This window comes from Serinus canaria, chromosome 14 (assembly GCF_022539315.1).
Source record: "Serinus canaria isolate serCan28SL12 chromosome 14, serCan2020, whole genome shotgun sequence".
NCBI lineage: Eukaryota > Metazoa > Chordata > Aves > Passeriformes > Fringillidae > Serinus > Serinus canaria.
Genome location: NC_066328.1, coordinates 1,253,985 through 1,266,594, shown reverse-complemented (window position 1 = coordinate 1,266,594; position 12,610 = coordinate 1,253,985). Strand labels below are relative to the sequence as shown.

At 63.1% G+C, this 12,610-nt stretch overlaps 1 protein-coding gene across 8 annotated transcripts in view; it reads left to right on the top strand.

Annotated features, from left to right (window-relative positions):
- The window catches only part of CAPN15 (calpain 15), a 56,129-nt gene extending 53,640 nt beyond the window's left edge, over positions 1 to 2,489 (top strand). For 7 of the 8 annotated variants that reach the window (XM_050980150.1, XM_050980146.1, XM_050980149.1 and 4 more), the window contains 2 exons: positions 203 to 381; positions 567 to 2,489. In XM_050980150.1, coding sequence (XP_050836107.1) covers positions 203 to 381; positions 567 to 744 — 357 coding nt within the window. In that variant the 3' untranslated portion in view covers positions 745 to 2,489. Of the gene's footprint in view, positions 1 to 202; positions 389 to 566 lie in introns of all 8 variants that reach the window. The other variant, XM_050980147.1, reaches the window with a different exon arrangement.
- The last annotated feature ends 10,121 nt before the right edge of the window (positions 2,490 to 12,610 follow it).

Sequence of the window (12,610 nt, the reverse complement as noted above, 5' to 3'; positions counted from 1 at the left end):
TCCTCAGGCAGGGGTTTGGCAGGGCTGTGCCAGCTCTGGCTGCCACCCCTGGATGTCCATCCCCCTTTGCTCCCCAGGGCACCGGGTGGCACCCCAGCAGATGGGCTGCCCTTGGCTAGAGTGGAGGATGCCAGTGCAGGGGTTTTGATTTGGGGATGGGTGTGCCCAAAGGCTTCATCCCTTTCCCTGCTGTCTGCCCCAGGGCCGTGAGGGGATGACCTGCTACTACCTGACCCACGGCTGGGCAGGGCTCATCGTGGTGGTGGAGAACCGACACCCCAAGTCCTACCTGCACGTGCAGTGCGACTGCACCGACAGCTTCAACGTGGTGTCCACGCGCGGCAGCCTCAAGACACAGGACAGTGTCCCCCCCCTGCACAGGTCTGGGGTAGGCAGGGGTGGGTCACGGGGCCTGCCATGGGGCTGGCAGGAGGCTGGGAGAAAGAGCCAGGGCTGGCAGGGAGGCATGGACAGGGCGGGATTGCCAGAAAAGAGGTGGGATTGCCAGGACGGGGGGGATTGCAGGGGTGGAGGCTGCTGCCCTGAGCCCGTGGCTCTCTCCACAGGCAGGTGTTGGTGATCCTGTCCCAGCTGGAGGGTAACGCCGGCTTCTCCATCACGCACCGCCTGGCGCATCGCAAAGCCACCCAGGCCTTCCTCAATGACTGGATGCTGACGAAGGGCACCCACAACCCGCTGCTCACGCCTGAGGTCGCTGGGCTGCACGGCCCCCGGCCCCTATGACGAAGAGCCTCCCCCTCCCGCCCCACTGCCCCGTTCCTGTCACCGAGCCTCTGGCCCGGGGTGTCCACCCGAGCCACCAGCGCTGAGCTGTGGGGCAGAGCTGGAGTGGCACCCCCAGTGCTTTGCCCCCCACCGCGGGGCCGGGGTGAGTTCTCAGGGCCAGCACCAGCCCTGCCTGCTGCCCTGGCACCGCTGCCCCCACGCACTTTACGAGGAGCGGCTGGGGGCAAGGGGCCATCTCAGGATCCCACCTGCCCCGTTCCTGCGCTGGGCCTGGTGGCCTCTGCCTGCCCCAGGAACTGTGGGAGAGGGAGGGGCTGGAGGTTGCTGTCAAGACCCTTCCCAGGCACCATGCTCAGGACTCTGCCCCTTCCCATGGCACCAGGGCACTGGCGCTGCAAAAAGAAGAATATACCTCTGATGTCTGTCCGTCTGTGTGACCTTCCGTCTGTCCCTGGGCCTTTCCCTCTGTCTTGTTGCCCCCTTTGTCTGCTGCCAGGACCAGCGTGGTGCTGAGGCTGGGCTGGGGGGTGCCAGGGTCACGCTGCCATGGTACCACCCATGCCAGGAACCCCCCACCCATCCTGGGTGCTGGGGCTGTTGGGGAGAGGGCTCAGGGTTGTTGCAGAAAGCTGCTGTTGAGGGGGTTGTTCTGTAATTGGGGTGAAATTCAGAGGTTTCACCACCTCCTGCTTGGCTCCGGGTGGGGAGCAGGGCCTCGGGGTGCTGCAGGCGGGGGCTGCGGCCAGGACCCCTCTCCCTGTCACACAACTGTTACTATGCAAAGGCGGCCGTGGGAGCAGTGCCTGGAGAGAAGCCATGGCCCAAGCTGGGCTCAGCCCCTGGCACTGCCCTCTGGGCCCGCCCCGTGCCCCATGGAGGCAGGCTGGGCAGCCGGTACTGACCCGGGGCCCAGTAGCAGCTCCCTGGAGTTACACGAGTCCATGTGCTGGGGAGGGGGTGGTTTTGGGGGGGAAGCAGAGAGCCCCCTCCTCCAGAGCCCGAGTGCTGTGGGAGGCAGTGAGCACAAGGCAAAGGCTGCACCCTGGGGTGCTGCTGGCCCTGTGGGTGCTCCAAGGTGGGGGCTGATCCTGGGGGGAGCTGCACCCCACGTTTTCAGGGCTTAGTGGCTCCCTGACTTCACGTGTGTGTGGGTGGGTCTGTGTGTGTGTGGGTCTGTGTGTGTGTGTGTGTGTCTGTCTCGTTTGGGGGTTCCCCTCTGTCTCCTTCCTGAGCTGTGTGGATTTACGGCTGAAGGGGGGGTGATGGGCAATGCTGGACCCTGTTCCAGCAGGGGCTGTGCTGGGGGATCCTGCACCCCAAATCCTGCACCCCAAACCCTGCGCCACCAGCTGGGCTGGGCAGGGGGTGCAGGGCTCTGCCCCTCTGTGTCCCTCGGGGATTGGGGGCGGCAGGGGGGGTGGGCTGCCCTGGCACCCTCCCAGCCCCCCCAGCTGGGGCTGCTGAGCCAAGCTCTGTATTTTTGTTTGTTGATCTGTTTTCTCTCTTTCCAGCTCCTTCCTCCTTGGGATGATTTGTCCTTCACTTTTTTTTCTCCTCTCTCTTTCTGTCTTTCTGAGCTGTGAATATTTTTAACCCTGTAAATACTGTCCAGCTCTTCAAAATCATAGGATATTTTATCAATTGTAAATCAGACCAGTAATCCCTGTATGATATGAATTATCCATGGGTGGTTTTCAAACTCAGGTTCTGATGGACCAAATAAAGTTTTGTTTTTTACTGAAGCTGCCTGGTTTTCCTGTGGAAGAGATAAAAGGGTTGAGAGGGCTGGTTTGTGGGTCAGAGCAATGGGTCTTGAAGGCATTTCCATGGAGCAGTGACAGTTGGTGCTGGGGCGGAGAGCTGAGCACCAATAAAAGGGGAATTGGAGTTTTCTCACACTTGGGGGTGCAGGAGCGCAGAGAGGGGAAGAAATAAAGCAAAACAAAAGCAAAATCCAGAAATTCCCAAAAATTTCTGAGCGGGGTTCTCTCTCAGGGCCGAGCAGGGCTGCGCCGCGGCCGGGAGAGGGCACCCACCGTCCGCCTGGATGCTCTCCCGCTCGTGCCTCAGTTTCCCCACCCGTTCCATGCCGGGCAGCGCCACGGCCGTGCCCGCTGAACGCCCGGCACCGTGCCCAGGCTGGGGATGCGGGAGCTGCTCCCTCCTCGCAGCAGCCAGGGCAGCGCCCCTGCTCCTGCTCCTGCTCCGTGCCGTGCCGTGCCTTTGTCCGGCGGCGGGGCCGCCTGGCGCGGGGAGAACTTTCCGGCTGAGCGGAGGCGGCCGGCTGCCAGCCCGCTCTCGCCCGGGGTGGGCACCTTGAGACCAGTAGGGAGAGACAGAAGGAGAGGATTTCGCTCTTTCTTACAGCAACTTGTAATAGATTTTTCCGGGCGAAACATCTTTGCATTCAGGAGGCCCTGTCACAAGCCATCAGCCTCAGCCGGGGAGAAACAGATGGAGAGTTAATTTTGGCGGGGAGGGCACTGCCACGCTCCCTCCTCTCCCTCAGTCTTCAGGGAGAGGAGCCGGGTTTAAGCCTCGCGGCCGTGCCGCCCCTCGCTGCCGCCTCCTGGCGATGCCGGGGGGCTGTGGGGCCACCACGGGTCCCCCCGCCCCGCTCTGTGCTGCTCGGTGCCGGGGACACGCCGGGACATCTCAGCGCGGTGACCTGGTGGTGGCCCTGGCCGCGATGACCAGCCCAGGTGGGTGATCGTGTCCTGCCTTCCCACGGCCGCGGCTCCCCGTCCTGGTGAGGCCCACACCTGCCGACGCGCTGGGAACAAATCTGGCCGCGGCAGGAGGTTGGCACGGCACTGCCCGCTGCAGCCAGGGACATTCGGGTGGGCTGGTGGTGGAGGGGACACCGTCTTCCAGGAGAAGGCACGTGTGTGGCAGTGAGGGCAGTGATTCTGTCTGGACATTTTGGGAGCCCTCAGAACACCCCCAACATCACAGACCGGGCTGAGAGCTGCGGTGTAGCCATGGAAGGGCTGGAGGCGAAATCAAACCCTAATTGTGCCCAATTCCCGAGGGCTGAGGCAGCATTAACTGCTTTATAATTACAAATAATTGTGTGGCAAAAGATAAAATTGTGTTTGACACATCAGCTCTGGAGGAAGGTGTTGCTTCATCAGGAAATTTGTCATCCCTTGGCTCCGTCAGTCTTGAGCCTGAGGTCTGAAGGGGGAGATGGGGATGGGCAAAGGGAGCAGCGGGTCAAGGGAAGGATGAATGGAAGAGAAGGATGGGCAGCAAGACACTGTGGAAGGGAGATGGAGGAGTGCTGTGGTACCGAGCCGTATGAAGAGCAGGGGTATGGGTGTGACAGCAGGGGCAGGGAGCAGGCAGGGCTGTCCCACTGCCCTGGCACGGCTGTGCTTCCTCAACCAAAGGACTGCAGCTACAAAAATAGCAGCACCAGTCACCCCAGGAGTGTGTCCCTGCACCAGCTCATGTGGTGGGACAGCGTGAGCAGGGCAGGGCCAGGGCCATGTGAACCCACCCCGCTGCAGCTGCCGTCCCACGGATCCCCTCCACTCACAGCCCTGGTGCTGCTCCTCCCTGGGCACACATGAGAATGCTCGTGTGAAGGTGATGAAGGTGGAGGAGGGGGCAGGCCCTGGCACAGGGTGCCCAGAGCAGCTGTGGCTGCCCCTGGATACCTGGAAGCGTCCACGGCAAGGCTGGGCAGGGCTTGGAGCAGCCTGGGACAGTGGGAGGTGTCCCTGCCGTGGCAGGGGGTGGAACGGGATGGGTTTTAATGTCCCTTCCATGCCAAACCATTCTGGGATTCTCTGAGGCAGTCTCCGTCTCATCAGCACGGTCACCACCCCTTGACCTACTGAGCCCGGGGAAACATTCCCGGAGGCAGAGCTGGGACCGGCTCCTGGCTGTGGGACCGGCCGGGCTCCGGCAGCCCGTCGGGCCCCGCTCGGGAGGGGGCATGTCAGGGAGCGAGGGCTCCAACGCTCTCTATGATTCACTCCGACTATAATGGGAGCTGCTGGTGAATATTTTATGGCTCCCACAGGGCAGATAGAACATATTGTGCATTTTACGCCACAAATCTCCGCCTGGAGACAGAGGGAAGCTTAAAAAAGAGCAGCACCAGCGCTGCGATGGGTTGAGGGGGGCAGAGTTGCAGCGCCGGTGCCAGCGTGAGCATCGCAAGGGTGTTGTCGCCAACCTCCATCGCCCTCCCGGGGGTGCCGATGGGTGCCCTGCGCCCAGCACCGGCCCGGGCACGGGGGCTGCTCCGCGGCCGCAGCACCGGGCTGCCGTGGGCGTCTGCGGCGGCTGCGGCCGCTGCCCCGGGCCAGGCCTGGCAGCTCTGCGGCTCTGCGGCGCAGGCGAAGTGCTTTGCCCGGGGCTGAGCCCTGCAGGAGGGTCCCTGCCTGCGCCCCGGCCTGCCTTCCCCTTCGTCAATAATGCAGCCGCTGCCCCGGGCGCCCGCCGGCTCTGCCCGCAATAATGGATCGGGATGCGAGCGGCCCCCTCCTCATCCTCCGCCGCGTCCCGCACTCTGCCAGGAGCTGCCGAGCCACGGAGGAGCGCTCACCTTCACCGGCACCAGCCGCTGCTGTTGCACGGCCGGCAGGGACGGGGGTTCCCTGCAGACAGCCCCATCCCTGCCCGACACCCCCAGCAGGAGCGGGCGCCGCTGGGGCCGGAGCTTCTCCCTTCAGCAAGGACACAGGGCACGGCCACCACTGGCACCGAATGTCACCAGGGAGGCTCGGGCTGGGACCCCCAGCCTTGCCGTACGTGCTTGGGTGAGCTCTGGGTGTCAGGGTGCTCATCCTGCCTCCCTCGGGCACGCTCCATGCCAGGCAGGGAACATTACGGATCCTACAGCTGCCTGCACCCACCTGCGCTGGGCTGGAGCGGGGGGAGGTACCTTGGACCACGGCAGCAGCGGGAAAGAGGAGGAGGAGGAGGATACAGGCACCAGTGGCCCTTTGTCCCAGGAGACCCCCAGCTCCCCCCCAGCCACCAGCCAGTAGGATGAGGACCTGGTGCTCGGGGTCAGCTTCTTCCCCCTTCAGATGAGGGAGAAAGCCCCCGGGATGTGGGTCAGGCCCGGGCTACCTAGAGAGCAGTTCCCAGTCCCCCGATACGGCCGTGCAGGTTGGGAGGGCACAAGCAGCCGCCAGAGGGGACCAGCCCGTTCCTCAGTGGCATCACGGACCCGCCACCTGCCCCGTCTCCAGCTCCGATGGGTGAGCAGAGCCCACCAACATCCCCCCACTACCGAATGGGGGTACGGCAGAGCTGCAGAGGGCGGGGTGGAGCCGCCCTCTGGGCTGCTCACAGGGAGGCCACGGTGGCACACGGCTGGGTGGCTTCACAGCAGGGCCGCCGTGGCATCCTAGGGTGCCACGCTGTCCCTCGGCTGGGTTTCCCCAGGGATGAGACACAGGGGGTCACCCAGACAGACAGGAGGAAGGAGAAGACTGCCGGGATGAAGAGGAAGACCCCACGCCAGGACGGTTCCCCTCCTCCTCCTCCTCCTCCTCCTCCTCCTCCTCCTCCTCCTCGCGGGCTCCATCCGAGGGCAGCGGGCGCGGGGCCGCTCAGGGTCCGGGCCAGCACAGCTGGGGCCGGGCTGTCACGGGCTGGGCTATCGAATCTGAAAGCAATTAAAGCCATCACCAGCGCTCGCTCGGGGCTGGCTCCAGGCTGCAGGGAACCTGCCACAACAGATCATGTGCTCGATGCTGCTGGCCCGAGGACCTGCTCCCACCCGCGCCCCGACACGCTCCGGTGCCAGCCCCGCGCGGGGGAGGACGGGCCTGGGCAGGGCGTGAGGCCACCGGGAGGGGCCACGAGGTAGCCCCGGCAGCCGCCTCGCTCCTGCTGCCCCTCTGTGGGGTTCTGCTGCCCGGGGCTCTGCACAGGGGCTCGGCCACCAGCTTTGGCCACCGCCGCTCGTGGTGGAGAAGAGCTGGCGGTGCTCGGGGGTTCCCGTGGGTCCAGGGCAGGGTTTGCACCCCGCTGCTCTCCCGTGGGCACGGGGGCGGCGGTGGGCACGGCTGGCGGCTGCCTGCGCCCGTGGATGTTCTGGGCAGAGTGGCCGTAGCTCGTGGCCCATGGCTTGTCCCACACGGTGACAATGGGGACAGCCTCAGCAGGTCGGATCCTGGGCTGGGGGCAAAAAGCAGCAGACCCTGACCTCAGCAGCTGCTGGAAGCAGGGTGGGTGACAGACGGGCTCTGTGGAAGGGCAGCACCCCTCTATTGTGGGGTGAGGAGCGGGGTCTCACCAAGCCCTTCCACCCTGTCATTCCCTTTCCCTTTTCCCGATGGGGAACGGTACCAGGATCCCCTCCCCTCCCACCCCCCACCATTTTGGGGAATCTGGGGCCGCCTGCCCCCCTCCCAGGGCTCAGAGCCTGCTCCAGCCTTCCAGGAGCATCTCCCGGGGCTAAACCCATCGCGGTGCTCCCGGCGGGGTGCGGCAGGGCGGGGGTGCCCCCTCCTCGGGCACCGCACAGTTAAGCAGAAGTTTGCTGGTACGGAAGTTGCACATTGTCTTGAGGCACATTTTCTGTTTTTTCACTTGTGAAATATTTCTGTCAGAACCAGTTAATGTACAAATTAGCAGCGGTGGTCTCTCTTACGTCTTCTGACTCACTAATTTGACAGGGGGTGTTTTGGTGGCGGAGCTCGCTCTTGACAGGCAAACGGGAGGTCAGGGACCCGCAGGGGGAGGAGGCACCGAGCCGCAGCTTCCCGGGGGTCTTCTCCTTCCTAGCCCACCCCGCCGCTCCCGTTCACTCTGCCCTGGCTGGAACTGTTAAGCTCAGGTTTGGTGCTTTTTCCCTCAAAGAGAATTTTCCCCAAAGAAGGGCCCTTGGGGTCGGTGGGGAGCCCAGGGTTGGGGGTTTTGCTTTTGGTGTCCTACAGGCAAACCTCAGGGATCCAGCATGAGGAGGGAACATAGGAAAGGGCTCCCCGCACCACGGCTGCATCCTTCACCTCCTCTAGCCTGGGAATTCAGCTCTGCGTTTGAGGACACCCCCCATGCCTTCAAGAGCCCCCATCCTCCTCCTGCCATTAGAGAGAAACGAGCTGATGGTCCCACTCTCTGGGTACATCACAATCCCTGCAGCCCAGGCTCTGGATGAGCCAAGGGGTTGCACAGAGCCCTCTTCCTTCTCCATCTGTACCCCTGGCATGCTGCTCGGAGGGGCTGGGGGCACCTGCCGTGGGGGCAGCAGCCAGGGCCGGCCGTGCCGGCAGCGGCCCCGGCGCTGAGCGATGCTCAGGCCGTGCCGTGCGAGCTGTCCCCGGGCCAGCTGCTGCTGCGACAGATGGGCCCGGGCCGCGCCCGCGGCTCAGCGGCTCTCGGGGCCCTGCGCTGAAAACCAGCAGCCTCTGCCCGTGCCACCCTCCTCTGGAACGCAGGCACTGCAGCCAGTTGGCCCAGGATGGAGCTGGATGGAGATGGGCACCTCCTGGAGCAGGGAAGGAGCTGCAGCAGCCCCACTGTGCCCGGCCCGACTGTCCCAGCCCTGCGGCTGCCAGGGGCTGGAAACGAGCCCGGGGAGGGTCCCCTGGCTGTGGGAAGGGCACGTGGGTGCAGCCCTCTTCTCTTCATGTCCCCTCTCCCTACTGGTGTTTGCTGAGGGCTTTGTGAGGTCTCCGGCTCATGGAGTTTACTGCTAAAGAAATAACCTCTCCTGGATGCTGGTGTTGCATCCTGTGACCAGCAGACCCCTGTGCCAAGCAGACCCTTGCAAAATCCTCCCTCTGGGTCAAGCAGGGTGCCTGGGTGACCAGATTTGGTATTTTATCCTGAAGAGTTCTGAGCTGAGGTCTCAAACCAGCCCGACCACAGTCCCCACTTCCCACAAGGCCCAGCTCTGTTTTCAGAGATTCTGTACCCACAGCAGGCCCCCAGACACTGCCCTCTATCAGTGAGACACCAGCAATAGCGCATAGAAACAGTGTCTCTGTCCAGACTCTTCCAGGAGCCCCTAGGCAGCAGCAGATCTGGAAAGGAACTGGAAACTCCCACTTCCCCTTTCTCAATGAAAAATGCAAGTTTGCTTTCCAGGGGTGAATCCATGTCCAGCTGGCAGTCTGAACCAGTCTGTGGTAATGCTGGCAAGGATGCCCATGTGGTTCCTACACAGCCCTGCACCAAAACACGGAGGGTATTGTGACCCTTGAAGGAGCTCAGGTCCAGCATCAGACCCTCCTTGTCACAGCAAGGCCAATATCAGCAGCATTCAGCACCCCAAGGCCTGTTGGCAGCTCCTTGGAGACATCCCACTCCTTCCCATACCCGAGAAGTCCCCACTAGCTACGAGCTGGCATGGAAACCACCATGCTTCCAGCAGGGCCAGCTGCCTGCTGCCTCCACGGCTTCCTGGCTCACTTTTGGACAGAGGACGGGCTGGGAGAGAGCTTTGGAGTGAGGCAGCTGCTCTCCCTCTCAGCCAGGTCCTGGCCATCTTGGGGCCACCTGAGAGGCCAGGGTGTCAGTGCAATGGAGACTCTCTGAGAGCAGGGTTAGATTGCATAGTAGAGGGAAAATTCATCCCTGGGAGGGTGGGCAGACCCTGGCACAGGGTGCCCAGAGCAGCTGTGGCTACCCCTGGATCCCTGGCAGTGCCCAAGACCAGATTGGACAGGGCTTGGAGCAACCTGGGAGAATGGGAAGTGTCCCTGCCCATGGCAGGGGGTGCAGTGAGATGATCTTTGAGGTCTCTTCCAACCCAAACCATTCCAGGCCCCTACAGATGGCTGCCCACAGCACACACTCTGTGTGGCTCAGGGAGGGCTCTGTACAGGACTTGTGGTGACTTTTAGGGGCTGTCTGGGAGCTCCAGCAAGGAGTAGCCCACATTCAGGAAAGCGTGGTGAGGCTGGAAAGCCTCAGAGCTGCTGGATAACCCAGGGCTGCTGCTGAGACCTCCCCAAACCCAGCCCCTGCCAGGATGAGTGTCCGGCTCTGCCCAGGGTTCCTCAGGGCTTCTGCATCCCGAGGTGCTCCAAACGCATCCATGGCAGAACCCCTGGCACACCCAGCTCCCAGCGGCGCCCCGCACCGCCCTGGCCGTGTCCCCGTGTCCCAGCAGGGACAGCGAGCGGCACCGTGGCTGTCGCAGCCCTCGGAGCCGCCGGACGCGGTCCCGGCCCGCGGGGCTGCGGGAGCAGCGGGCACAGCGCCCCGGCCCCGCCGGTGCCTGCGAGGGAGCCGCCGGATGCAGCGGCGACCGGGGCGAAACAGCTCAGGCAGCACAAATCGACTGTGACAGCCCCAGAAAGGCTGAGCCCGGGGGTGCGGAAAAATACAAGTTAGTTTCCTTTTCCTTACCATATGCTCCCCTTCAGCTGTGGGCGGCAGGATAATTACTGCCATCCACCATGCTGGTCTGGCTTGTCACACAGGCTGCCGCCTGCTCCCGCCGAGGGCTCAGCCCGGCACTGCCTCCCGGCCCCGCCTGTGACACACGCTGCGATTTGGCTTCCCCGGCCGCGGGTTTGGTTCTCCCCGGCACCAGGGACATCGGCTTGACAGCAGCAGAGGTGGGGAGAGAGACGCAGCCCCTCCTCCTCTCGGTTGTGTCACCTTGCTGTTGGCTTTGGTGTTAGCTCCTCTTCTCCACCCGTGAGCCCCGGCTGCGCTGTGGCCAGGTGAGGACACCTCTGTCCCTCTTCACAGGACGCTGCTGAGATTGACTCTTGCTAGATTCTGTGCTTGGGTGCCAGGAGACCTCTGGGGACAGCCACTGCTTGGGTGGATTGGAAGACAAGTTCTGCGGGGCACCCCTAAGGTCAGGGAGGGGATGGGCTGTGAGCAGGAGCAGAACATCTCCAGAGGCCCCTCCAAGTCCCAGGAGGGCTGGGGCTCTGTGGGCATGAGCTGGTGCTGTGCAGGGGCAGCACCATGGGCCGAGAGATGTGCTGTCACCCTGGCAGGTGCAGGGCACCCTCCTCCAGGGCAGCCTTCTGGCCAGCAGGAGCAGGCTGGGGGCTGGCAGGGAGCAGCTCTGTGCCTGGACAGCCCCCAAGCATGAGGTCCATAAAAATGGGATGGAGTTCTGCTACAGTCCCTGTACAAGCACCCGTGGCTGTGTCCTCCCTGACTGTGCAGACTCCAGGACTCAAATCCTGGCTGGTTGCTGGTACCCTCAGAGATGCCTCTCTGGGTCAGGGACAGGTTTGTCTTGGTCATCACCCTCCCTGGGCATGGGTCAAAGTGGATCTTCATTCCTCAGTTAATGCCTGGCTTGAACATAAACTGCTTCAGTGTCTTCCTTCAGGAAGAGAAAGACGAAACTGTGGCTGGCCCTGGATTCTGGAAGTGTTCAGGGTCAGTTTGGACAGGGCCTGGAGCCACCTGATCCAGTGGAAAGTGTCCCTGCCCATGGCAGGGGGCGGAACGAGATGAGCTTTGAGATCCCTTCCAAACTGTTCAAAGATTCTTGTGGGGGGCTCAGCACACACTCAGCATCTTGCAGGACTTGTTTCTCACAATGGACAATGGGATCTGGATGGGACACGGTGCCACAAATCAGTGTGGTCCTGCCAGACTGCCACAGCAGCCGCAGGCTGTGCTTCCACCCCTGCAGCTGCTCCTTCTGTGGCTCCTCTGGTGCCAATGGCATCACAGCCCCAGCCCTGAGCCCCGTCCATCATGTCTTTGGACAGCACCTGTACTCAAGCACCTGGCACCTGCCTCAGTTTCCCCATCTCCTCAGATCCCTCTTGCTGGCCACAGCAGCATCCCAAAGAAGCTGGACAACTGAAATACTAGGAGATGCAACAGCTGAAAAAACCAATCCAATTGGCAACTTCCCAAGGATCCTCTTGGAGTCTGTGCTGGAGAGCAGAATGGATCTGGCCCCTGGCTGAACCCTCCTGTCCCAGCGCCCCCGGGGCTCAGATTTGACGGGAATGCACCCGGTAAAGCAAAATTTAGGATGTCTGAGGTGCCGAGGGCTCTGCTCCTCCTGGACAGGTTACGTGGAGAACAGACTTTCCCGCACGCCGAGCGGGGCTCTCCCTTCCCGTCCCCATCTGAAAAGGAAAACCCCCAAACCCCATCTCCGCGCCCTGCCCATGCCTGGGCGGTACCCGGCCACCCCTGCCTCTGCCAGCCGCTCGAGTGACTCGCTGAGTCTTTACCCGGCTCTGCGGCAAAGGACCTGAACCGGGTGACGGCGCCGGGGCCGCGGCTGATGCGATGTGACAGCCCCCGCGCACCTCCCGCCGCCGGCCTCGGGGCAGCGCCGGGCGGGGGCACCCACCCGGGCAGGGCTGGGGGCTCGGGGCCGAGGGGGGCTGGGGAATCCTTCGCCATCGCCCCATCACTCCTGACGTCACTGGAGGGCGGTTTAATATCCGTCAATCGCACGGAAAATCGCATGTTTGGCCCCAGAGCCCTCCTCCCCACGCCCCCCCGGCCGCCTGTCCTATTTTGAAGGGCTCATTTTCCCGGCGCTAATGAAATCGACAGCCGTGCAGGGCTGGTATTTGGGGTTAGCAGTGAGAATATTAATGGTCCTGCTCGGCGTTAACTCTTTGAGAGGCCGGAGCCGGGCAGCCGCCGCCGCTGAGCCTGCCCACAGCAGAGCCCGGACTCCTCAGCACCACATCCGGGACTGGGATGGGATGGGAACCCCACTTCCGAAAGGGTTTAATTGATTTAACAATTTTTGAGCCCCGGGGAGGGGATTGACCCATCTGCCTCCTGCTGAGGAGGCTGAGGGAGCCGAGGTGGAGGTGAGGGGATGCTGGTGGGAGCAGCAGCAAGGCTTGGGCAAGAGGGGAGGATGGGGACACCGAGGGACCTCCCCGGGGGAAAGGCAAGTGCCAGAGGTGACCTGTCACAGCCAGGATGTGGGCAAGGA